This window comes from Apis cerana, linkage group LG4, assembly GCF_029169275.1.
Source record: "Apis cerana isolate GH-2021 linkage group LG4, AcerK_1.0, whole genome shotgun sequence".
NCBI lineage: Eukaryota > Metazoa > Arthropoda > Insecta > Hymenoptera > Apidae > Apis > Apis cerana.
Genome location: NC_083855.1, coordinates 7,838,894 through 7,864,851, shown reverse-complemented (window position 1 = coordinate 7,864,851; position 25,958 = coordinate 7,838,894). Strand labels below are relative to the sequence as shown.

Here is a 25,958-nt window from a genome sequence, read left to right as displayed (position 1 = left end):
GCGTTCAAGAACATTCAATTCATATCCCACGATCCGGCGGGAAAATAAATGAAGCTATTTTCGTAGACACCGCACACGTTATTCGGGATCGCCAAAAGAGACGAGTACAACCGAGATTCTCGAACGTGATCGGCCTTTCGATCGGGTTTAATCAAGATTTCCAAGGTGATGTCGCCACCACGCGCGGAATTTCAAAGAATCCCACCTCTACGCGCAATTTTATCCCTCGAAATCCCCTCGAAACATCTATCCAATTCCAATCCAACCGTCGATCATCCAAATTGAATCCATATCTACCAATTTTCTTTCAAACTTCTCGTTCTATGATCCTTTCTAATATATCGCATTTGTAAATGAACGTTTCATCGAATTAATTAAATTGGCAAGAGTTGTATACTTTCTTCGACCGGAAGATTGTTATCCTCTTGTATCGATTCAAGGATCGAAATTCAAGAAATGTATTCTAATATCCATAGAAATGCTTAATCTAAATCGACAATCAATTTCACGAGTCCTCTTATTAAAATTCTCTTATCCCTCTTATTAAAAAAGTTTGAAACGAGTCATGTTTCTTCATCGATAAATTAAATAATCTATCGATTTTAAAAAAATAAACCTCATCTTAAAAAAATTCATCCATCATTTTCATAAAAACTACTCGACTATATCTAAATGAATCTAAATGAACACGAACGAACTTTGAAACAAAATTTTTCGATCGATTCACGAGTATAAATATATATATATATACACACATATATTTGGATCGAGACCGGAAGTCGCATTTTCCTCGTCGACATCGGACGATCTCTCGCCCAATGGAGTGCGGTGATGACGCGAACCAGCCATGAATCGACCGTTTCGCGATTCTCGGCTGGAGACGGCCACCACACGTTTCGATCGATCGTCGCCGGTCGACCGCGCGCCACCGAGCGCGACAGAGAGGCCTAGCGCCAAAATAAATCAATAAAATACCGAGTTCAGCTCGAGTCAGTCAGTCTCGCATACATATAGAAGCCTCTCGTATGCACATATGTAAACCTAGCGAAGCTCTCTGCTTGTGGAAGCGAAGAAGGAAGGAGCGAGCGAGCGAGGAAAAAAGACGAGAAGATGCTCGGCGTACGGCGTATGGTGGTGAAAGGAAGAGATACTTACGTATAACCTGGAAACGAGACGGAGACAGAGAGAGAGAGAGGGAAAGCGGCACGGAACAGCGGACGAAAGAAAGAAGGAGAAAGAGCGAAGGAAGAGAGAGAGAGAAAAGACTACAGAGGTAGGTGGTTGGAAAGAAGGAGAGAGAGAGAGAGCGATGACAAGGAAGGAGAAAGGGTGGAGAGGAGCGAGGAGAGGCGAGCGAGCGAGGTCGAGACACGCGGCAGCTGTCTGGCGCCAGGGTCCCCCTGTTCCCTCAAACAGTCGCGCCGAATGCCACCCACCTTAGCCGACCTATTATGCCATTCTGAAACCTGCATCCCGGGAGCCGGCTTTCTCTCTCTTTCCTACTCGTAACCGGACTATCGGTGTATGCACCACGTTTCCTCGCGACCTGCCGCCTCGTCCTGAAACTGGACACGATCGTGATTCCGTTTGCCACTGACGGATGGATATTTGACGTCATTATTTATTATTAATGCTCTTTGTTTCGTTCGTGGTGCATCTCGAACGTATATGGTATAGAACACGTTGGACTTGGTTGCGTTTGGAAAGAGTAATGGATGAGTATTATTTTATGGGGGATTTTTTACGGATTGAAATTTTGACGTTCTTGTTATTTTTTTCTTCTTTTTTTTCTTTTTTTAAGGAATACACTTTGCTTTAAACTATGAAATGAGAATCGAAAGAAAAGAAGGTATATAAGTTTTATATCGGAAAATTAATTTAACAGAAGCATGAGGTTGGTTCGACTACGTGTTGGTACAAAATATACGTTTGGTACAAAAGAGGTTCTGGGCATGTCAGATATGTCGTTTCTTGTTTATGGAATGCTGTTTGACCGATTGCCAGCGGATTGAACGAATGCTTTCTGAAACATAGGTGATCATTGTTTGCTTTGGCCGTGCGAAATTAATGAGTATACTTTACTTATGCAACGGCGTGCAATCGTCGTCAAGGGGGGAATAATGGCAAAAACGAACGATTGAATTTGTTTCTCATTTAATTGACAGAAATTTCCTAAGCCAGAATTTTTTTTTTTTTTCCGTCATCGTTTCGAATTCTTTCTAATTTTATCACACCGCAAAAGAAATCCAAGAAATCGAACCCAAATAGAGACTCGTTTTTCAAGTATCGTAAAGAGTATTTTATTATGACTTTCTGCGTGTTTAAATTTTTTCGTATAAGTGAATAGAGGAACAATCTATCGGCAAACAAATAAAATTCCGATTATTATTCCGGTTAAATGATAACAAAATCGTTTCGCAGATATACAATGTGTTTTCTGTCGGTGATCTCGATGTTTTTGTTTAGTTGGCAAATTTGTCACGAAAGAAATGTACATACCCGAGTCACTAAAAATAATTTATGATGTTATGTCACGCTTTATTGAAACAGTGAGCCGCGATTTCTTTTTTATCGAGTACACGATTTGCTCCGCGGTTCGGCTGTTTCGTGCCAAATGAAATTCGTAACCAACGAATCAGGAAACAAGCGTGTATCACGTTCTCTATAGCAAATTACACGTGATATCGTAACGACTTCGCGTATCGAAAGCGATGAACCGTGGTAAGAACGTTTTTAATGCTCTAATGCCAATTTCGAGTCTCGTGGAATCGAATATCGTGCAATTTACGTCAATTAATATTACGCTGGTCTTTACTAAAATTTGATTTCTATAAAGCGATAAAGCAATTTTAAGAAGAATCATAAAAAGATTGCAACAAGATTTCATTCGTATTTGAAGAAAGAAAAAAAAAAGGAAAAAACACGAGAATTCACGTCGAATAATACATTCCTCCTCCTCCTCCTCTCGTCTCAAGCATTTTTCCCATACGATTCACTAACGTAAGAACACTCGCCGCAACTGCGATTTACTGCCAGCTTGGGAACGTGTGACGTCGACAGAGCAGTGGCCTTTGCATCGGTAAAACCAGATAGCGCAAAGCTTCTCTCGATACGCGACTATGATTCGAATTTTCCAGAATTTCCCTAATATTCGTTCTTTAATCCCCTTTTCACCATCGATCGTTTTTTTTCTCTCCCTCTTCTTCTTTTTCCTCTTCCTTTTCCTCCGTAACACGATTTTCAAGAGACGAGTTTACAAGTGTAAGTCGTCTCTTTTTGCCACGCGATGCGCAGTCGACGAAAACGATTCGCGTAGTTCATAAAACTCGGGGAGTTTGTCTCCTCCGACGGTGATAAAAACAAAGTATGCAACATCGTCAGATAACGACAATCAAAAGAGGCGTTAAAAATTATCTCACCGACCGCGTCTCGAGTATTGAGCAATTTACGGACGCATCACGTTGCGGACGCTTAATACGTTCCTCGCGAACGATGCACTCTTTTACGATTTTACAATTCGACCTACGTGTCCCGCGTTAATCAACACAACGAATATTTTATATTTTATACTTAAATTTATTTTAAAATCTCTCGCTTCGTGACAAATTTAATCGGTGAAAATTAATACGGGTAGTAATTAATCTTTCAACGAATCCTGGTGAATAAATAGAAAAGGGATCATCGCAGACTCTAATTATCCCTCAAAGCTATCGAGTCCAACATCTCCGCGCGGTCAAACTCGCATTTCAACTTCGCATTCATTTTCGGAGGAAAATACAGAAGAAGAGTAAGAATGAGGCCCCTGTTCGACGAAGATAATAGAAATTCGTGGAACGATCTCGAGGGCGGAGGCAGAGAATCGAGTGGCCGGCCGCTTTCCTCGTTCTAGTCGTGGCCAAAAGCGTCGTTTCGCTCGTTCCGCGAACCGGCCGTATTGAAAAACGAAAATCGCGCGCGCTGCGTCACGCGTGAAAATCTGGGCGCGCGTCACCTCTCTGGAACGCTAAAGGAAACCTCTTCCACTTCGTTCTCACGCGTTTTCATATATATATATATATATACATATGTCATTTAATGACAGTTAGTTAAATGCATCCGCGATAATTTTCTGCGCTCGTAGCAGTATCGACGTAATTATATTTATAAATTCGTGACGCGGTAAGATTGATTTTTAAATTAATTCTTCTCAATCGAGCAAACGATTAGCGTTTAAAAATCGAGTTAGATTAGCCTCGACGATATATATATATATAGCGTTAATTATATAATAATTGATCCGAAACACTTTGCTGAAACTTTGCTGCCGAATTAAACGAGAAGAAGGAATAATGAGATCGTTGATAACAAAAATATTCACGCACGATACGAAAAGAGCGAGGTTGAAAGAAAGAGAGGATTAAAAAGAGTGGAGGGGGAAAAAGAAGAAATGAGAATGAGAGGGGAGAGGGGTGCTCTTCTCTCACGGGACGCGACGCGTATTTTTAGAGCGACTGGAGATATTGCTCGGAATTATGCAGCCGTCGTGAGCGTTAAATCGCAGGCAAGGATGCCGATCTTTGACCTTGCGAGCAACCTCGCGTCTAAAGCTAATCCTCCGTTCCGCGTAATCGCGGCTTTGCATCGGCGCGTGTTAAACGGACCGAAGCGTAACGTCGATGAAGGAAGGGAGAGGGAGGGGAGAGAGAGGAAAAGTGTGGGAAAATTGGGCCGAAACAGGGATGGTTGATCGTGCTTGGGGTTGTTGCGGGGAGGGGGATGGGTGTAATTTTACTCGAGGAAGGAACGAGAGGGTGGATGGGATGAACCTCGTCCTTCGAAGAGGTTGGGATTTGATTCTTTTCTTTCGGAGGAATCGAAGTTTCAGGAAAGAATTTTTTACCAATTTAGTAATTTTAGAATAGGTTAGGGATAATTGGTGTGTTTTGAATTGCTTGTATTTTGCTTCGTGTTCTTAAATATCTAGTCTAGTTTTCGAAATAGATAAGTCATTGAAGTAGGTGACAATAATTTTAAATAATCGTATAAGAGGTATAATAATTATTTATATCGAGAAATTGTAGTTAGAAAATAATAGGGAATTAGCTTTTAAAATGTTTCAACGATATATGTTTCATTTGAATAACAATGCTAAAAGTAATATCATTGAATTTATTACTTCCTTGAACAATACTTCTTCCTTCGTGTTTACTAGATTTGCATAATTATACACTTTTGATATTTATGACTTCAATTTTTAACGGTCATTATTTTGTACATAAAACTACAGAGAAACACATGTGTACTTATCGCTCGACTGAAAATATGTAAATAAATTAACCGTATGAAAAAGCAAGAAACGAATTTCACAGGTAAATAGCCACGTGCAATAAAAATTAGATAAGTATTGAATTAACCGGCATAAGTCACTTTTGACCCGTGTCACCGTGCTTCGGCAGGCTTGCTAACCAAAGAAAAAAAGAAAAAAGGAAAAAAAAAGGGGGGGGGAGAGAATCTCATACGTTAAAACCTAAAACAAATATTTATCTTGCAATAACTCTCGAAAGAAGGATAAAAAAAAGAAAAAGAGGAAAGAAAAAGAAAAATATAGCAAAAATACTCGGAACAAAAAAAAAGTGAACGAAAAAAAAAACGCGGTCAACGACGGTGCGCGATTGATTCCTCGTAATGCTCCCACAACGATATTCCATTCTTCCGAGAAATTAAACATCCGGCAAAAACGCATCATCCTTGTGAAATATACAAGAGGGAATACGGCCCGATCCAGCCACGACTTTTCTGCGATGAATTTTTGCCGTATCCCGGTCAGTAATTCTTTTAACATTTCTCTTTCTCTTTCTCTCTCTCTCTCATTTTCTGCTCTTTCTCTGACTCGGAAAGTCCTGGCGGACCTGCAAACCAGTTCAGCCGGGAATCTTTCCGATGCTCTGTTCTCTTGGACACGGAAGTGAAAAACGCGGCGAAAGACGAGGAGAAGAAATCGTTCGTAGCATCGTTCAAGGTTAACCACGTGGATATAGGCGTAGCCACCGACCAATGGCGTAGCCGAAGGATCGATGTACCCAGGGAACAACCGTTAAGCCTAATGAACGGCATTTACACCGTGTACATTTTTTACCAGGACCGATTATTAACCGTTCGTCCGTTCGTCTTTCGTGTTTCGAGATCCTTTGAGGATCGACTTCTGTTGACTCTGTCGATTCGCGTCGTACATTCAGGTGTCACTTTTTCCAAGAAATTTCTCTACGTGTTTATTCTCTCGCTTGTTATTTTTAGCCAAACTCGCTGCTATTATTCCGATTCTGGGGATGTGCCAAGAAAGCAACTCGAGTATTATCCACAGATTTCAAAACGAAGCCAGTTTAAGGACAGTAGCTCTCTGTGGTGTACCGTCAGCTCTGTGGGGGAGCTATTCCGTGCAAAGGATTTGGAAATTGAATAATACGTCGGACGGGGAATCGAGGCGGAAAATTTGTGGCAATTTATCGTTTTAATTATAAAAATTAACGAATCGAACTTGCCTAATTATCAAGCAAAGCAAAATATTAAAATTAACTGTTTGCATATTCAAAGCGGTTATCGATGATTTGCGAAATAGCAGAATTTTTTATACGTGAACAAACGAGTCATCGACTGAATTTTTTACTACACATATCTAAAAGATGATAACCCGATAATCTTGTTTTTCCATCCGATGATTACAGATTTAACGAAAATTCAGTCCTTGTTTAAATATCTTAAAACGCCAAGATAAGAATTCGTTCAAATTGTTCTTGTAACAATTAAAAGTTAAAAATTCTTCTCTAGCAATTGTAATTAAATGAATATTATAAAATATATATATATCCCCGTCTATTCTCCGTCGTTTGGCCGTACCTTTGTAAATACATCGATCAAGTACAAATTTTATTTCTACATTTTTACAAGTAAAAAAACCACCGATATAATCAAAAATTTCATGAAATTTATCTAAATTAAAATCTCTCTGAAAAATCAATCCCGAATAAAATTCATTAAAATGATGAAAACGGAGCATTTTTTTCAAAAATATGACACGTTCTCGGCTCGAAAAGAATAAAAGAGATTTTAAGATCAACTTAAGAGACGGAGACGAAATGGGATATTTAGCGGCTTCCTTTTCTACGCAATCCGTGTTTTCTTTCGTGCGTATACGGCTCAGACGACGTAGATAGACACGAGAAAGGGTATGTATAACCTTGAGGACATAGTTACCTTCTCCGTTGGTGGTAAGGGAGCCGGGAAGCGGCAGGGGTGTGCTGTTTTTGCACCGACGTTGATCCCCTTCGCTGGGCGCACGATCTGAAAATAAACGGCAACCCCTTTAGAATCTTCCCTCACTTGCGTATTAGGATCACTCTCGCTTTTCTCTCTTTCACGCGTTTTACTTTTTTCTTCTTCTATTTCTCGTTTTCAGCTGTTAGCTTTCGCCGCGGATTCGCCTATTGAAGAAAACTCGTGTCGTTCGTTTCAACGAGGGGACATCTTACGAGTGTCTTGCGACTTAGAAATTAAATTAAATTCTAAAATCTACTCTAAATCTCAAAATTGACTTCAATTATTTTTTTTTTAATCCTTTACCTTCCTTTCGTCTTCGAACTACTTATTCAAAACTGTACAGATAGAATATAAATAGGCGGGATCAAAACTTTTCATCGAATGATCAAATTTTATTGTCGGAAATTCTCGACAGGGAGCGTTCCACGGGACCAATTCCAGACTCGTTGTCTCCCCATCTGGAACCAGTTAAAACGGGTTAAACGAAAGGGGATGAAACCTCGTCTGAACCTCGATATAGAATCCACGCGTCCTATTTATAAGTTTCGTATCCCGAACTGACCAGAAAACCAAACACCGCGACCGGTGTTTCGAAGAATCGGTAATGGAGTGCTAACATCCCCGAGAGATGGAATAGTGGCGTGGAATCTTGTGTCGCGGTTCAGCCAGTGAATATTCGATCGCGATGCCGGGGATCCGCGTCTTATTTATGGACGAAAGCGTTACGAATCTTCCTAGAACCTAGTATGATGCAAACGCGTGTATATAACGCTTGGCTGTCGCGAAAACGTTAAGCCGCATCCTCGCCGAGGCTGGAACCAACATTTTCTTGGCTGTTATTTAAGCGTTCTTGCGAACAAAAATCATTTTAAGAGGAAAAGGGAAAATTTTTTTCTTCCTATTTAAATTTCAAATCTAAATTTAACATGTGCTTGGCTTGGTTCGGTGAGAAGGATTTTTAAAAGATTTTTTTGTTTCTCGAGAGTAAGTATTTATTTTCTACCAGTATATTGAATATCTTGTTTCGATAATAATTTTTATTATTAGTCAGAGAGATGTGAGGGGATATAAGGAATATTAACCAAAAATTTAATGCCACTATTTAATGGCTATTTAATGCCACCAAGTAATGCCATAATTATAAAAATTGCCATGGGCGAATATCGTAAGTTGGCAATGGAAAATGCAAATACGATGATTAATAACACCGGTGGTGATCGTTCCTCGCCTTTTCACCTTGAATATAAGGAAATCTTCTTCTGTTGATCCCTATTTTTTAACGTATCTCTTTTTTCTTCCTCTCCCGCGATATGTCAATAATAAAAGATTAATCGGTGTTTAGTGTTTTGCTAGATCAGCGATCAGCTCTCGTAATCTCGATGTTATATTTTTGACACGCAGTTTGAATTTAGGCAGTCTTTGAGACCAAGTTTATTTTATTAAACGTTTATTTTAATAAAATGGAAGGCTAGCTTACATTCAAAATATTTGATGTAAAATTAGGTGAGCTTTTAGGTTAGTTTATATGGCGCCAATTTGTTTTCTTTAATTCCTGTAGCGAGATAGTAATAGGAAAATAGGAAATTTTGTTTGAAACGATGAAGTTAAGATTAGAAACATTTTTGTAATTATTTGTAACATAATATAGAACATTGATATGTAGAACATGCCCGAATATCACAGACAACATCAAACTGAATATAATTTCTCAACGCTGAAGTTTTTAATTTTATAAGTGTATTTTCATCGTAAATGTTCATCGAATCGCTTCGTTTATCTGATTTCTCAATATCTCGACGTTATTGAAAAATGACGAATCAAAAGATTGAAAATATAAATAATCACAGATACGTAAAACTCGAGAAAAATACTATAGAAAACGCAACAGAGACGAAACGTATCTCTGAATCGAAATATCCGTAATAATTTCGCAAAGATCATTGGATCAGAGGAGAAAAAGCGCGTTTTTTGCCGCGGAAAACTATTTTACACTCGTAGCGACGAGTTATGCGTCGCACGGCATTGCCAGATACCAAGACAGATGATTAATGACAGAAGTAATTTGCAAGAATTCAAAGCGATCGAGAACAGCGAAGAAGAGATCAAGCAATGATGGCCGAGTGACGCGATGTAAAGGATGATAGTTGCGCGAATTCCTAGGTAATTCGAAGATTCTCGAGGGAAATTTTCTCGAGGGTGACAAGAGTATATAGTCTGAAATAATGGACGGTCGTGGGTGGATAATTCATCGTCAACGTAGTAGTGCTTTCTCGTTTAACATTCGGAACGACCGACTAATTCACTTGTAAGAATGCTATCTTCCATCTTGGGCATCGAGGAGCACCTGTACGACACGTAGGCTCGATTATATTTGTACACGTTAGAAATTCTGATCTCGACTCCTCTCGAGAGCTACGTACGTCCGCCTCGTTGATTATTAATTGTTTACTTTGGGATTTGGATTTGAAGAAAGGAATGCACGTGTGTATATATATATATAATCGCGGGGATTTTCATTCCTCGAAGACTACGTTTCACTCGTTATTATTGTCGGATCGTGTTTATAGCCTCGAAAGTTTTATTATTAGTTTTATTGTCGAATCGATCGACAATTTTTCAAGTTACTTAATAATTTCGATAACAATATAAAATATTATTTACTGCTTGCTGCAAAAATATTAATATTTCGAATCTTACTTTAAGGTGAGAAGTGAATTAAAACGGCGTAAGCGATGAATCGATGAACGGGCGAGTAAAGTTCGGAGAGAAAAATTGTATTATCGAAGAATAACAGCTATCGATCGTCAATGACTCGATGATGGGATGGTTAATTGAAATTTAGATGAAATCTTAAGTGTTCCGCACGTCGGCTCGCAAAGATAATAACATTACGCAAGAATATGTTTCCAACACATTCCAACGATCCTGTATTTTCATTCGCTTGTGCAATTTTAAGTTTACATAATTTATTTAACATTATCTTTTGCAGATATATTCAACACGCGTGCGCACGAACGCAGCACGTTTCTAGGAATGTTATTTCAAACTTCATAATTTCTTGACAATTTCTCCGTAAAAGAAAGTTAAACGCACGTTCGAAGCTTTATCTATTATTGTATAGCTATAATAATAGAAATTCTTCAACGCGCATCTACATTACGATAATAATAATAATAATATGATCAAACGAGACGTTTCCAATCTGAACTACGCGCGTACTTTTCACACGTTAATTAAATACTTTATAATAGATACTTTTCAAACGAAGTTGCAACGATGATGTCGATTATATATTATTATTAAAAAAAGTGGATTGATGTAAAAAGACGCTATTCATCTTCATTAAAACGCTATTCCTCGAGCTTCGATCGAGGAAAAAAAAAAGGCACGAGAGATGCAGAATAAATTAAATATATGGCTGTATAATTTTATTACTCTTTACGTCTTAATTAAGATTCTTCTAAGAGTAGCATTAAGTTCTTATACGATTAAACTCGAAGATTCGTAACACATTGTTTTCGTAAAAAAAAAAAAAAAAATAACGAAATCGCCTAAAATTTTGTTAAGTTGCAATCAAATTGATAAATGTAAATTTTTCACATGCTTTATTCCACGGAGGAATTAATCTGTTCGTTAAGTAAACTCGAGAGTTATCGAGTTATCGGGTCATCGAATTGCTACGTCAGAATTGTATCGCGGATAATTTCTAACTCTATAATTTTCAATCCATAAAATTGGGAGATTCGGATCGAATATTTCGCAATAAACTTCTTCTTCTTCTTCTTCTTTTTTTTTTTTTTTTGTAAAATCTTTCTTTTCCGTTAAATTTCCAGGCACGGATCGATTCCAGGCACAAACCGAGCCACACACGTGGAGTTCCACGACAAGAATACCGGATACTTTCCTCGTATCAGAGCCAACCAAAGCATTGTTTTAAAGATCATTACAGGCGTTACTTTAGGAGAAACGTTACAGGAGTTATTAACAGCACGATGTAACGCCACATAATTTTATACGGGTGAAATGAGCCCGATCACGCGACCAACAGTTTTTCGTCGTCGTTGGGGAGAAAAAAAAAAAAAAGAGTAGAAACATTTTATCGTACGAGAAAGTGAATATTATACATCCTCGATGAAAATCTTTTTGTGGTGAAATTCCGATAAATTTAAAAGATAGAAATTTCGAAAAACACGAAGATGATTATTTCGACTCGAAGCGATTTAATTATACATATTACAATCGAAAGCAGTTCAAATCAATGAAAAATCATTACCATTAAACCCGTTAAATAAAATAAAACAAACGTACGAAAATACACGATTATTTAATATCCGCCATTTTTACGTTATATACGCAAATCGCGCGGAGGCTTTCTCGATTCATTCTCGACGGAATTTTTCATCCAGATTCCAATTGGCGAGGATCGCCGAGGATCGTCGAAGGACTAATCGTTTTAGGGTGAGACCGTGGTAGATGGGATTCATTGACTAAAAGAGAGGATGACGTCAGAGGACAACAAGTCGGACGAGAGGGCGGTCGCATTCTTCTCGAATTCCTGGGGCTCGTTCCTACGGGAGAGAAGCATTTCCTGCCGCTAACAGAGAGCTAGAAGGCAGTAACAGTAGCAAAAGGAGAAACGTAGCCGCGAGATTCAACATCCGTCAAGTATTTTTAGGAGGGATTTCATGGAAATATCCTCGGTCCCAATATGCGTCACGAGCTCGCTTCGGCCTCATAGTTTCGTTCCTTCGCGACTCAATTCCCGGCGAATTTATTTCGAGTCGAAAAAGAAAAAGAAAAGAGGAGGGGGAGGAATAATCGAACTAATCTGTTAAGCGAATACGAAAGAAAATTGTAATTGATAGTTGGAAGAAATTTAAAAAGATTTATCGAATCGCAAAATATTTTTAGAGATCTTTATTTCCTTCTTATTTTAAGGAAGGTCAGGAAATGAGAAACATCTCTCTTTCTCTCTCTTTCTCTCTCTCTCTTTCTATATATATATATATATACATAATGAGTTAGACATATTTTAAAAGTACAAACGAATAAAATATATTTATTTCTTCTTTAAAGGATAAAAAGTCTTCAAAGATTGTTTTGTATTTGATCCATTTTTAATTCGAAACGATTCTCTTATCAATTAAAAGGTAAAATAATTCTAATATAGATTGAGCACAATTTTTCTCGATACGAGAATTACATTTGAGATGCCTTTGTAAGAATTAAAGAATGAATTTAAACGAAAATTTCGTGATTTCTAGTTTGAAAAATTGCTTATCAAATTATTTCCCTGACGAATAATTAATCGAGATTTATCAGAACAGGCGAAGAAAACAGGGAACGCGCAAATTGTACAAAATACGTTACAGATACGTTTACAGATAGAACAGTTCCCAGTCGATGATACAAATTTCTCCGGTATTACAAAACGTGGAGACGAGGGGCGATCGAGGACAATCAGTGTACAAATATTTATTCGTCGATAAGGAATAAATTGACACGTAAACTTGGCAACCCATTACCACTGCGTTGATCGCGAGCAAATACGTTTATGTACGTGTTTGCAGAGCGTTTTCGATCCGTCTTCGCGCACCTTCGTAGAGGATGAACAAGAAATTCAGTCGAAGCAACCTTCTGATCCCCATAAATTATTAGGAAAAAAAAAATGGACAATTTTATTCGAGTCGATTCGCAAGAATTCGCGAGCCTATTCGATCGATCGCTTTAAGTTCCAATTTGTGAACGAACAAATGAAAAATCGTTGGCTTCATAAATTTCTTCTCCTTTATTTCTGTTCAATGGATCTGCGTAAAATGTAACTTTCGTATCGAGAAAAATTGTTGCGCTAAATTCATTTATAAATTATGTATATTGATATTGCGAGCAAACATCTTTGACACGTGGCTGATGGATGAGAGTTTTATAGACAGATTTCAGAAGAGAATCTTTGTGAAGAAGAAAATTCGAGCGATAAATGTACAAAGAAACATATAACGTTTATCTAATCATTATGATTGGATGGATTGAGTTTTGTAAATTTAATTCTCGAAGGAATTCAAAGAGATGTTGTCGTATAAGTAATCATTTCACACACTAAATACGTTATTCTATTATCTCTATTGCTATTTCAAAGTCATTATAATAATACATAATAAAACAATATGGCGATTCTGTAATTCCTGTACACGTATAAGAAAACCCACTTATCAGACACGAGGTTCTCTCCATGCGAGATTGAGAAACGAGCCGACCTTAATATTAGAAGTAGCAATTCATTCAATACGACCCACCAATGAGTTTACAGAAACTAACAAGCGCTAAACAGCATATGCTGTCTACCTCTAATGACGTATCGTCGTTTGCAACATTTCGAATTAATTCCTACGAATGAAATTTCCTCACTTCCTGTTCATACATAACAATTTCACTTCATAAAACTTCATAAAATTAATAAAATAGAATTTGCAGCTATCCAATCCAATTAGATAATTCCAAACCGAGAAAAACGCAAAATTTGAATTTTTAAATTCTATTAAATTATTTTTAGAAAAAGAAAAAAAACCTCACAAACTCTTCGAATTTCGCGAACTTCTAAAGATTTCGACTCGACTCTGAAAAAAAAAGGAAAAAAAAGATCCAAGAAAAATAGCAAGAGGATCGATCGATTAAATAGAGACGTATCGGTCTCCGTTAATCCGGAAACCAGCATAACGCTTTCGGTAGGATCGTGGCGCGATCGGGACGGTGAAGGAAGCAACGGAATGCGCTTCGAGCCACTCCCGCCTCTCTTTGAAGGCACGGGTTGGGACCGAGTAGCGGCGGCCGAGCTAGAGGCCGAAAGACAGAGGGAGAGAAAGGAGTGTTCTCGAGAGAACGACTCCGGGTAGCTGGACGTCGAGGGACGTCGTCGCGGGAAAGAGGGAGAGAACGATCGAGAGGCCGGCGAAGAGTGCGTACTTTTCAGCTCGTTCCTTTCCTCCGAGTGGGCAGCGTTCAGGCGATCGAGAGGAAAAGAGATAGCGAGGCTGGAGTACTTCGAGTAGCGAGAGAGAGAGAGATAGAGAAAGAGGGAGGAGGAGAGGTAAGGAAAAAAGAGATAGCGTAAGCGCGACGGAAGATCGGAGTACTTCGAGCGGCAAGAGAGAGAAAGATTCAAAACGGTCGAGAGCAAGGAGAAAGAGAGATGGAACGAATATGTATATATACGATCGAGGGAAAGAGCGAGAAGGAATAAAGAGACAGAGATCAAGAAGAGACGCGATAGTAGGAGCGAGAGAGGAGGAAAGAAGCGTATCAAGGACGACGAAACGAGCAGAGAAACATAAAAGCCAGGCGACAGGCGCCCGCCACGTTGTGTGCATTGGAGAGGTTCGTATTACCGGTACCAGGTCCCTTCCTAAGGATGGCGCTAAGGCGCCTTGCTATGTGTATTGCCCTTAACCGTGTACCGGCTGCCGAGCGTTCTCACTCTCTCTTTCTCTTTTTCTCCCGTTTCCACGGGTATTTCCTTCTTTCAAGGTTGCGCAAATTTCGGTCGCTGACACGTGATCCCGCGCAAAATTTAAAGGTATGGACGGATGGCGCGTTGACCAGCTGTTGACCGGGATCGGGTTTTAAAAATATCTTGGGATAGTTCGTCCAAGTGAAATATAATGAAAAATTGGAGAGTATATATTCGTGGAAAAGATATGTAAAAGAAAGGAGAAGCTGGAATTTCTAGCTCGGATTTCGATTTCTTTTCTTTGTAGTCCGAATGCAGTAAAAATAGAAGGAGTTTTTATCGGATATGTCCGTGAGACGATAAATATTCTTCGATTAGACGGAAAATGATTTTTTGCTGAAAATGCACAAAAAATACATAAATGCATAGCGATATTCAGAAAAAAGTCCACGTGTATCAACGTACGTATATCTAGTAATTCATAAATTACTGTTAACTGATAAGTTTACCATTGTTAAATATCTTTACTTACCTAAGAATGATAATTCAGAATCTAAATAACTTAAGAATAACGCAATCAATACTTCGAAATTATTTTTTAAAAATCGATGATTTAAAATTTTGCATATATGCCTTCAAACGTTTTTAAATCATACAAATAAATCGTATGTCGAAAATTTTCATTTCGAAAAATTCTATCGAAGCAAAGAGAGATAAAATACGATCGAGTAATAAAAAGCAAGCAACAAAATTAAAAAAAAAAAATACACTTATTATTGTTGTTCCCGATCAGAGAATAAAGCAATTTATCGATTATCTCGAAAATCTTTGGACAGATAATTAAATGCACACAAATAACATCGAACGTATAAATCAAAAGTTTCAGCACTGGTAATATAACAAGCAAGTGTACACAAAAGAGCTTGCAATCTGAAATCTAGTTTCGTGGAAAGTTCTGATGATAACGATATAATAATAAAGACGTGCGGAATATCAAACGACGCAGTCAAATTATCCAAGATTATCTGTGTGCGCGCATTTCGCCACGGTTTGAAAATAAAAAAAATTTAACTTTAAAAATAAGACAGATCTATCAAAACCTGTCAAAATGACGATATAGATATGTAATTCTTTTTTTTTTTTATTTTAAACGTGAAAATGTTCACGACAAAATTGGAATACCTTACACTTATATTCCAACAGGCTGGCAATTCCGCCCGTTAAGTTTGCCATTTTAATTGAAGGAACGATAGAATGTCATCAGCATTAGCCGTCGTCTCGGCCGTGGAACAATACGGTGATTCAGGACGGGCTCTGAATCGAGAGCGGGAAGCTTAAAAACGCAGCGCGGCGTAACGCAATACGAACAAGATTTGTCCTCGTGCGTTTGAAAGGGACTGCACGGACTGCGTTGTGCCATGTCCTTCGTCGTATTCGTTGAAATTTGCGCAACCGTTGCTGGAACTCTGTCGCTGACAGCGCGTGCAAAGAGCACGTGCGGAAATAAATCGTATCTCCGCAGAAATTCCTCTTACACATGCTTCTCGTTTCCCTCTTTCTTCTCTCTCTATTTTTATTTTCATCATCATTATTATTATTATTACTTTTTTTTACGAAAAATTAATCGAGGATGACTTTTAAAAATTACCAGCGCATCTTTTTCATAATTATCTCGCGGGAAAAAATTAACGAGACAGTCGAGAAAGATCCGCCCGTAAATATTCCAATTCTTTCACTTTCGTAAAGTCGAACGTGATAAGTCTTGAATATCTTAATACTTGCATCTACTTTCAATGAAAAAACTTTAGTCTTATAGAATCTTTTCTTATGAAATCCCTTACGTATCTATTCAATCTAGGTAAAAAAAAATTTCGAGCACGAATGCGATATCGCAGTTCAATGCACCGCATTCAACGAATTTTTTAATCGTTAATTTTCCAATCGAAAGAGCATTAAATATTCCTTCCCTATAAATTCCATTCTCTCGTCACATCCCAGCCATCGTTCCACCGTTCCACGATTTAATTGCCGGCTTCATAGTCCGGCTTATGTTGCGGAATGTTGGTTCGAGTTTCATGAATGAAGAAATTTCTCCTATTTCCCGGCTGAATGCAACAAGTGGCGATGCGCGCGGTCTTTTATCTCCTCTGCTCCATCGTGCTCTGGCCCAGTTTCCTTCCTTCGAGCATAAATCTATCACACGTGGCTACATCTACCGCCTCGGTGACAGACAAACTCATAACGAGTTTCTTTCTTTCTTCGGAGGAGGAATCGCGATCGAAAAAAATCCCCCTCCTTCCTTTTTTCTCTCCTTTCCTTCCCTTCTCTTCCCTTCTCTCCCCCCTTCCACCACCCACATTTACGCGACGACGATGACGAATAACGCCAGCGGTCTGATTTTTATCGTGCTAATATTCCTATCGCGAGAGACCTCGTGTTTTTTTTTTTTCTTTCCTCGAGAAACGATTCACAAGCTGTCGGCGCGTTAACTCGATCGAAAAAAAGGATTCGATTATTTATTATTGTAAAAATTACGTCAAACGTCGATATGCAAAACGATAAACGATAATTCGTTCTAATGATTCACATGATCTTTAGACGATTCTTTAATTGAATTATGACCTCATCTTGCGCTTACCATGTCCACGATTATTACACGATTTAATTTGTTTTCCTCGATTTATCATCCCGTCTCTTAATTGCTTTTTTTTTCGGAACCTTTTTGACCGATATTCCGTCCGTATTCTGATAATTATTTCGTGGATCATAGAATATATATAGTTCAATCGAGTTTTCATTAGCTTCTCTTGTTCTTGTTTCTTCTTTAATTTCATTTAGTTGTTGCAGCAATTGTTTGTAAATGTCTCGATGCTTTTGTTATCTCGTTTCATTAGAGCAATTTAAGTTTATTTATCGGTTTAATTTTCACCGAGAAAAAAATTTTTTTGAAAATATTATTAACCTTTATCCTTTCATTTATTATATTCTACCGTATATCACAATTTTGAAATTTTTCGAGCTTTCGTCCCTTCATTCTTCAACTTCAACAATATAATTTCGTATCACGTCTAAACGATTAAACTCATAGGAACAAGCAAGATCGTGTTGCGAACGTGGCTATACGCAGCTTTCAAGCTTAATTATACCTTCAAGAACATTGGACCCCTGACAGGATAGGTTTATATAAATACAGGCTTTGGTGCGGCCACAATGTCGACAAGAGATATTCACCTCAAGTGGCATAACTCGCGGACCGATGTTATTTCTATTGACGATTTATAAGCGTGTGCCGAAAGCGTGTATATCTATACTCGTATATTAAACGTCAGCGGATGTACAGCTCTTGTAGCCAAAGGCGCTATTATTTCGTCATATCGAGGTTGGCACAAACGTTGCCATTTTGTATACAAGTTATCGCGCGGTTTCAACCGTCTCACAATGTGCGCGCCTCTATTAATTGCACGCAACGTGTTGCATTTAACGTACAAACTCGCGTTGTATGGAATAAAAATTTTAATTTGAGAAAAATAGACGAGCGAATTAGAATTTTCCAAAGCAGTGGCGTAACACAGCTTGAATTCTCGAAAACGAAAACTTTCTACGAGGAAACAAAAGCTGTTTTGTCATAGGTAATTGTAACTTGTTGGAACAAAGTCTTGCGGAAAATCAATTTCAATGGAAAATTGTAATTTCAAATAATCGTGCTTGGTAATTGATTTTACGAAAGGAACTTTTAATAGGTGTGAAATTAATTGTCTGCAATTAAATTGTGCAATATTCTTTTTCAGAGAATTGAAATGACAATCTTAACATTCAATTTTCCAACTTCTTGAATGTTTCTCTCTCTTTTCTTTTATATCGTGTAATTAAGATATCTAAAATTTAATATCGAGATTTAAATTTCTAAATTTTTAACACGCTACTACTATTTTCACTCGATTCGAACGTATTGTACAATCGATTTTTCTTTCTTTTCTTTTCCTCCCCCCCCCTTTTCAAAATTACGTTCACCCGTGCAATATTATTTTTCCTCCCGCGAGCAATGAGAAGAAGAACGAACGAAACAAATCACCTACATTCATAAATATAAATCATTCGATATCGTCGGTACCAATTAATTCAACCATCCCGAGTCATCGTCGGAAATAATTTCTAGTCCGATGCTCAACTTAATTGAAAGTCGCGACGACACCGAGACATCGATCTTACGAAGACGATTTCGCTATAGCCAACTTTATTACGCAACCAGTGCGGCCTACGAGAGATCGAACGGACGCTCCTCTCTCGAATAACATGCGAATCTATCGATGGCCGAGGGATCTGCGTGTGGCTCCGTGGCTCGTATCGATCCCGAGAACCAGTTTAGGATCGGGCAAACGAAAAGAGAAAAGGAAGAAACAGGGAGCCGACTAGTCAAAACCAGCCGCAGAACCACCGAGCATTGTAAAAGTTTGGTCGTAAAAATAGCAAGGAGCATAATTTTGGGGTTCAGAAAAAATTCTTTCCAAAATAAGGGACCGAGAAGAGAAGAGAAGAGAAGAGAAGAGAAGAGAAGATCGAGGACTGGTTTGGTTGCTGCTTGGATATTATAGAAATATGCCTCGGATAAATGCTTACGAAATAAACGAATAAATTCTAGGTAAAATTTTTCGATTCGATTTTTGCAAGTATAATTTATAATTATGGACGAGTCTCTAAGGAATTTTTTTTTTTTTTTTTTTTTTCGTTTAAAATTATGAAATATCAAGAGGGAGGAAATCGAGCCGCGTTTCGATTTTCATTGAGCATCGTCGAATATTATGCATAAAAGATCATCTTATAACTCGAACGGACGTGTTGTAAGTCGATCTTTTATTGATTGCGACGAACCATATGGCTATAGGTTTCAGACGGTATCGCCGTTTCCGTGGTTGACGTAGACACACCGGCAAACATCGATCTACTTGATGGAAGTCGATCGATATTTATCCGTCTGGTAAAATTATAAAGCTCTGCTTTAAGTTTAAATCTCTCAGGAAGTTAAATTTGTAGGGAAAAATTATTAGTTTATTTCGTCTATCGAAAATTTTCAAATTATCTACGAAACTCCTCGAAACTTGAACGAGGATAAAAATTAAATAAAAATTAGCATGTATTTCATGCATTTTCGATTCTTCATTCTCATTACGTTCAACAAATATATTTCCAAGTTTCAATGATTTCGAAAAAATTCAAATCGAAAATAAATCTTCTTTCAAAACTAATTTCCATATATATCGGTTTCCATTTATCTGAACCGGGTAAAGAAAACTTTCACGACCATTACATTATGCTAAAATGTTTTGCACAATGATGTTTGAATTAATTCGAGGAATTTAATTCAAACAACGTGAGACAACGTCCGCTGCGATAGTCCACGTAGAATTTTTGCTTTGAGCTAGGTCGTGAGATGTGACACGCGTTAAAGGACGATCTCCGCGACTCGAATGCTAAACGTTTGTGAGTAATAAACATGAGTTATCGCTCGAACGATTGCGTGGGGTTACATTCCATCTGTTCACGTACGGACAACTGTGGAATGTGATCGTATATACACACGTATCCACGATTAAAATGTGAAAAGAAGAATGCACTCACCCTCGGGTCTCAGTCTGTCGGCAATAAGGCAGTACGGGGGTGGTGGCGACTCTGAAATGAGAAAAACAACCAATAGATTAGTATAGAATTTTTTTCAGAGATTTATGATTTATAAGTATAATGACAGTAACGTACAAAAGTAGTTCATCGATACGTCCTATTTAAATTTAACGAAGATTTGCTCTTGTTAAATCTCTTGCTATCCGGATACGACAATACGAGTATAAGGATAAAAAAAAAATATATATTATCGACATAAAACTTAATGAAATACTCGTCAGATAAGAAATTTTACCTAAGGAGGACAAAATACATGCACATATCGTAAAACGTTAAAAGCAGTAAATTATACATGACGGTCACGCAACTGACAATTATTACGAAGCATATCGAGTGGTATTTACCGCAAGAATGGCACGACTAAACGTAAAAGAAAAAAAAAAAATATATCTTTCAGAGAATTATTTCCCAATTTACAGGACGATCCTTGAAAATTAGAAATAAAAAAAAAAGTTTGACAAAATACTTGGCTCTTCCGCGCGTTCTCACGTACCCCAACGAAGGAAGATAAAATAATATTAACATCCAGCAAGAATCATTGTTCGTTTCGCAATGAGCGGCGGTTGAAAAACGGCGAGGATCGTTAAAAGCAAACGAACACATTCATTAAAGGCGCCAGACCTCGATCGATCTATTTTCGTGGGAATCTCGTTACGCGCTCCGCGTCCCGATTCCCGCTTTAATCCAAAACGGATTCCCGCGAGGCGACGACGGCCTCGCCGCGTCTCCGCCGCGAGGAAAATTAGAAACCGACTCAAGGCTCCGATTAAAGCGCGGGATTAATGGGAAATGGGATGCCTGGCGCCCGTTAGAAGACTTCGCAACTCCAAAAGCGGACGATTCTATTATTGGATTGGGGCGAAACCGGTACCACGTTTTTCGTCCTTTTACGTATTATCATGGATACTCTACCGTGCTTACTCTACCGCGAGCGAAATTGCACGCCCGTCAAGGTAACCGTCGCGTATATTACACGTGGCGCCTCTACCAGATCGAGATGCCATCGGCGCGACGCGCAGTCGCGTCTGCCCGAACGAATTCTCAAGGAACGCGTTCGAATCTGCAATACGATTAGGCGTTCGCAAGGCCGCGTCCAATACTGGGTTAACGAGTCCTTTCCTTTCAAACGATCCTCGACCAAGCCTCGAATGATATTCGTTTTTTACAGACGACTTTTGTTGGATGGATTGTGTTGATTATTCGGTTAATTATGCGTGCATTGGAAAACGTTGAGTGAATGTATTAATAGGTTGGAGATATCGGTGGATTCCTCGCGTATGGTGGTACGCGTTAATGCGCGTTGTATGAATTCGCTGTTATAGGGAGTGATATAAAGTAACGCGTTTGAATGCATATATTACTCGAGAAATTGCATTATGTGAAAACAATAGCCGCGATATCTTTGGCGCGTTTTAGAAACTTTTATTATTTATTACAGTATTTTGATTAATTTTGTAATAGATTATTCAATTTGTTCGCAAAGTATCATGGTACGAAATGTTGATTGTAAATAAAGAAATAAGTAAGGGACATCTTACTTTATTTTTTTATCTTTCTTGCAAGAAATAACATGGAATTGTAAATGAGTTTAAAGTAGTGCATGAATGACATCGTGTCGCGAGATATCTTGTCCAATGTGTCGCATAAACAACATCGTGTCGCGAGATATCTCGTCCGCGGATGCGAAGGGGTTAATCTGAATCTACTTGACATGCGAGGAAACGAATGTGAGAAAGATAATGGGTAATAAAAGAAGGAAAGAGAATATAGCGGGGATATTGCAATTAATGGAATGTCGATTGGTAATATAAGAAAATTATAAATTAAAATAAATTGTTAAAATTGAAAATAAATATATTGCTTGATTTGTAGAAAGAATTGGAGGAAAATATTATTGAACGTAATAAAATGATGTTTGAATTACATGTAACTTGCCAAATAGACACTAAAGTTTGTTGTTTGTTCTATTTACAATCCGAAATTAGAGAAGCTAAATTTGTGATTTATATCATAGGTAAATGGAATTCGATCTGAGCATTTGTAACAAACAGTGAAATATATTTAAATATATTCGCCAAAAATTCTTGAACAATAATAACCAATATGGCTGACAGGCGCCTGCACGAATCTTTCATCACGATTGTCTCAATTCTCAATTTCCAAATGAACAATAACAAAGATTCAACTGCTTGTAACGAATCACAAATTCATGAAATATTTTTATAAATTATAAAACTTACTTCTCAATAACGAAGTTAATAAAATAAGATATCTACGCGTTATTTCTATCTCTAAACGTAAAATCTGTAATTGTACAAAATTGTAAAAAAATTAAAAAAAAGCGAGAGAATATTCCGAAAAAAACACATATAAATACATCATTGTCAATTATATAAGAACAAGGACACGATTTTCAAAATAATGTTTTTATTTATACGAAAAATGTTCGGTATTTTTCCGAATTCACACGTAACTTGTTTTTCTATCGTTCCCTAATATCATTTAATACATATAAATTCGAAGACAAAGATTCCCTCGTACGCGGTATCAAATCGAGGTATATCAATTAAAATTAAATTTCTGACTCATTTGATTTGAAATTCTGTGCCGGCGCTCCTCCACTTTGCCAAAACACGATGACCTTGTTTGCCATTGCCTCGCCTTGCACGGTCGGACGAGGTATGAATGGTGGGTTAAAGCTTAAGGCGGCAATGGCCGCTACATATTTGCACAGGTTGCGATGTAAAAGGTGTAGAAAACCCGAGTGTCGCGTGTCGATTCGATTATTGGCGTACAAACCCTCCACGAGTCCCTTTTCCTTTCTTCTTAGATCGGAGTCAAAAAAAAAACGAGTGTGGACTCTGAATTTGAGAATTGAAATTCTCGAAAATTGATCTCCAAGCGAACAATCCCTCGATAACAGCTGTCCAAAAGTAATTTTCACACGAGAGCAAATCTCAGGAATAAATAAAAATTATTATCGAAAATTCATTTTCAATATTCAGTATTCATCGTAGTGTCGTTTTTTTCACATTTGTGTGATCTTAGACGAAACGAGTGAAGAAACTGAAAATAATGAATAATGGAAAAATGGTCGATAAGACAAAATTGTATTGTATGATAATGAAAATTAGAATAGAATGATTATTTGTATATCATAGAATTGGATACAATAGATTGATATTATGTGGATGATAGTAGATAATAAATATGACTAATCTTTAAAAAGCAGAATTAAATAAAAAAAATAATGAATGAAAAGAAGATGAAATGACTTTGGAATTCTGAATGATAAATGATAAATGAACGTCAAAGTTGTCTATTACCGTGACAATTATTTCCAAGCTATAAATTCTGAAGAATAAAATATAAAAAAAAAAAAAGGAGTAAATAACAGAAGTTGAAGTTAAATTAATTGGTAACAATAGGATTATATCTTGGCTGAATTTAAAAAGATGAAATCATTAAATTGCTTAATCAGGAGTTTCATACATAATGAAGACTTAAGAGTTACAATGTATGTAACGTGATATATGACTACTACTTAAGTAGCAGACTGGTATTAAAATGACCTAGACTTAGGTAGCGTAAGGTTGAAATGGCCTAGAATAATATCTAAAATAACTGTATTTTCAAAGTTACATTTGTCAAAATGATTTTCCTGAAACTATGTGACCTTTGTTTTAAATTTATCGTACAGTTATACGGTGCAAGAAAATTCAGTTTACCTATTCCCGTTAATTTTATATCTTTCAAAAATTTTGTTATATAAAAAAGCTATTACTTAACTTTATTTATCAGTCACAATATTTATAATATTTTTTTCAGAGAAATCTAAAAAAGATTATTTGCAAAATAAAAAAAAAAGAGTTGTTCTTATCGATTAAATAAGGTTATCATTTTTCTTTCCTCCCAAATAATATCTCTTCCTCCATTAATTTTAATGTCATCGCGAAGAATTATAGTACGGTGCCAAAGTGTTGAAATTTTAGACACATATCTTCCACTATTAATAGAAATAGCATATTACACATTTACATTACTTCCTAAAATCGATACCCCAATTTTCGATAACATACGTCGATGCGATCATCTATTATAAAGAAAATTATATTTTCAATATCACGAATATAAAAACTTAAAAAAAAAAGTATTGATAAAAAAAAATATATGATAAAATAAAATAAAAGATACGATAATTATCTTCGTCTCGATGAAGAACGATTGTATCTTTTGTTGTTTGAAAATAGTACGAAATAAAAAAAAATATGGAAATCGTGCTCGAACAAACCGATAATGCAAACGTGATGCAAAGAGGAGAAAATTATTCTAAATACGAAATAAACTTGGGAATGATAAGAAACATACTACAAGTGCGACAATTTGCGTAATGACGCCGTCTGGCTGATGATAATCGATTTGTCGAAGTGAATTATTAACGACGCCGCCAATATTCGAACGCTGTCGGACGCAAAAACAGATAAAGACAACAACACATACCGGTGTCTGTCCTCTTTGTGTGCGTTGTGCGTTGCGAAAACAAGGCGCCACCGTGAATGCGATTCACCTTCGATAAATGTCGACGAACGTTATAACCGTGTTTCTCGACGACTATAAAATCCTCGATGATAATGTTTACGATAGAGTATCGTATTCAGATCCGGTGAACACGTTCACGAAATAAGGCAAGATCGTAAAAAAAAAACCCTCCCAGACATTGAACATTGATCCACGTGGCATTAATAAATAATTTAATTCCTTTGGCAAACCTGTTTTCTCATCTCATCGTACATATTTAAAGCATAATATTCTCAAAACCAATCCTTGAAATTAAGTAAATCAAACATTGAGTTGAAATTTTGATCATATTTTGCATAAACGATGTTTAAAATATATAATATTCAATAACTATAATGGCGACGTGACGAAAATGATGATTAATTTATGTTATGTCCTAATTTCGATAAAGCGAATATTGAAGTATCTTGTTTGTTCGTGAGATTCGAAGAGAAATTATATTGGATATAATTATTTAAAAATAAAAATTTAACGTTGTGTGTTTTTCAATAAAATTAAAAACTTTAATAGGTGTATGATAATAATTGATAACCGGAAAATATTATCGATATTTTATTTATTTATTTATTTTTTGCATGATTCAATATGTAGTTTGTAATCATTATTGCCATTTTTATAATATTTATGTATATAATATTAATTTTTCGTACTTTCTACTTATTTCATAATCAAGCATACATATCATGAAGCTATTATTTCTTTTAAATTTAAACATTACATGCATTTCCTTATATTCCTTTCAAAAACTACATTTTGATGCATAAAATGTTTAATCCTATCTTCCTAAGTAACAGATAATTCCATTTTCAAGTTCCTACTTTCTCCGTTCAAGAAAGAAACCTGTTATCTCGATTTGAAACCCCACTCAATATAAAATATCTCGACGAAAAATCTCTCTTGGAATCGCTTCCTGAAAACTACCTGTAGACGCGGTTCTTTTGTTCCAACGAGTCTTCCAATTCCCAGA

General features: G+C 37.0%; 1 protein-coding gene across 1 annotated transcript in view; it reads right to left on the bottom strand.

Moving 5' to 3' along the window:
- Positions 1 to 25,958, bottom strand: part of LOC107995656 (mothers against decapentaplegic homolog 6) — a 76,552-nt gene that overhangs the window by 33,002 nt on the left and 17,592 nt on the right. The window contains exons 4-5 of the mRNA XM_017053305.3: positions 20,354 to 20,404; positions 7,231 to 7,317 (exon numbers count right to left, since the gene is read on the bottom strand). Of these exons, the coding sequence (XP_016908794.2) occupies positions 7,231 to 7,317; positions 20,354 to 20,404 (138 nt within the window). The remainder of the gene's footprint in view (positions 1 to 7,230; positions 7,318 to 20,353; positions 20,405 to 25,958) is intronic.